The 1,968-nt window shown below is 42.6% G+C and overlaps 1 protein-coding gene across 1 annotated transcript; it reads right to left on the bottom strand.

Moving 5' to 3' along the window:
* Positions 1 to 241: 241 nt before the first annotated feature.
* On the bottom strand, positions 242 to 1,138 carry LOC101545939 (taste receptor type 2 member 4-like). The gene has a single exon (XM_004608353.1). It carries the CDS (start codon positions 1,136 to 1,138, stop codon positions 242 to 244), a length of 897 nt encoding a protein of 298 aa, XP_004608410.1.
* Between the last annotated feature and the right edge of the window lie 830 nt (positions 1,139 to 1,968).

The raw sequence follows: 1,968 nt of genomic DNA, 5'->3' as shown, positions 1-1,968 counted from the left end.
CAGTGCAAAAAAAAAAAAAAAAGATCAGGAAGGAACAAGCATGTTCCTTAGAAAATGTCCCTAAGTTTAACTTACAAGTCAAACTATAGAATAAAATTAAATACAGACACTCAAACCCTAGTGACACATGCCAACAGTTACAGATAAAAATTTAGAGCACTATGGAATTCTGCTCAGGAAACTATCTTGCTTCCAAATAATGAAGTTACTCCAACCGCTGTTGACTATTGAAGTCCCACTTTTAGTTGAAACAAAGAATCCTCTTTGCTTTTGCCTTCAGTTTAGGATGTGTCAGAATAATGAGAACAGAATGTCCCGGGTGGTAAATAGAGGAAACTATCATACATAAGGCTCTGACGCCCACCCCTAGCCTTGCAAAGGAGCGTAAATAATAGAGCATCGTGGCAGCAGAGTAGGGAATATAGAGGACCAGGAAACAGATCATCAGCTTCATGGCGCCCACATGAGCTTCCGTCTGGGGATTCCAAAAGCCAGAGGCATTTCTCCGCATCTTCTGTATGTGTCTCCTCAAGGAATGGATTAGCAAGGAAGCCGACGTCACATTCACGATAAACTGCAGAGATGAGCCCAGGATGAAAAAGGCCACTGAAGACAAGATGTTCTTCGCATCGAATTCTGTGGAGTTTTTCCCACTCACAGGTTCTGGAGGATACAGTGTCAGTCTGAGTGCAATGTACAGGAGGGTGATAAAGGCAGAAATCAGCACACCAGCCACCAGCAGCCCAGGGATCTTTGGGGAGAGATTTTGCTTCAGTAGGAGAAACACTGAGTGTTGGAAGTTAGAAATCTTCACACAGTACAAGGTGTTCAGCAAGGTCACAAACCACAGACAAACGGAGTCCAGAAACATCCAGCACACCAGGAAAGAAATGGATATTTGGGCTGACCTGACAAGAGCTGGAGAGACAATGAAGCAGATCCTTTTTAGGAGAAACAGAGTCATCAGGAAACACCGCACCACGCCCAAGCCGAGCAGGAGTCTGTCAGAAGAGGCGATTCGGCGACTTTCCATCCAATTCTTACCATTGAAAACTACAACAAACAGACTTGCAGTGAGTCCCAGAAAATCAAAAATGGTGGCAACAATTGAAGCAGATAAAAACACTCTAGGAGGCATCTTGACTCGTGGAGGAATTCAACAATTGCAGTGATGCCTTTAGCAAGAGAAATACCGAAATGGAATAGGCACAGATCCAGCAGAAAAAGAAAATTTCCTTCTTTAATTTCCACCAGTGGCAAAAGAGCCATTAAGTGCTGCAAGAGCCAGCTGCTTTTACTGAATGCAAATCTTCCAAGGCTTGAATTACTATTTCTTCACTCAGATCCTGTTTTCCTTAGAAAACACTCATTAAAATAGCCTATCTGGGTAAAGTTAGGAGTCCACGCCGCCAAACCAGGGACATCTGCAGAGAGAATTTGAAACTTTGTCCACCAACTTCAATTTCAAATGACAGTTTTCTTTTTCTTCCCTTTCCTCAGCCAAGGCAGATTATATTCCTAGCAGCCTCAGAGTCCAGTGCTCTCCAGGCTCAGTAATCTGTGATGTGTGCTGTTTTCAGGATTTTGTTTTTCCAGCGCTGTAATCTGTTGATGTTGCAGTTATTTTCTCCCACCATGAATCCAGTCCTGTCACTATGGCCCTCTGATTCCTTGGCGCCTTCAGTGACTTCATTTTCTGATAGATCAGCTGCAAGAGCCTAACACTTCCTCTTAAAAGGTCTTTTCACTTCATTCCAACCTTTCATGATGAGTCTTTTACCAAGAATCTCCTCACCAGTCCCATTTTTAGATTCCTCTATGCTGTGGGGTTTTTTTCCCCCAAATTGAAACCACTTCATTTCCTTTACAGATGAGGTTTGCTTAGATCATACATGCTACTTCTTCATACACATTGACCTAAGATCTGTATACAGTAATGCTTTATTGTAGTTAGAGGTTTGCTTATTA

This window comes from Sorex araneus, chromosome 1 (genome assembly GCF_027595985.1).
Source record: "Sorex araneus isolate mSorAra2 chromosome 1, mSorAra2.pri, whole genome shotgun sequence".
In the NCBI taxonomy this organism is placed as follows: Eukaryota; Metazoa; Chordata; class Mammalia; order Eulipotyphla; family Soricidae; genus Sorex; species Sorex araneus.
This window is presented reverse-complemented; position numbering and strand designations above follow the sequence as displayed.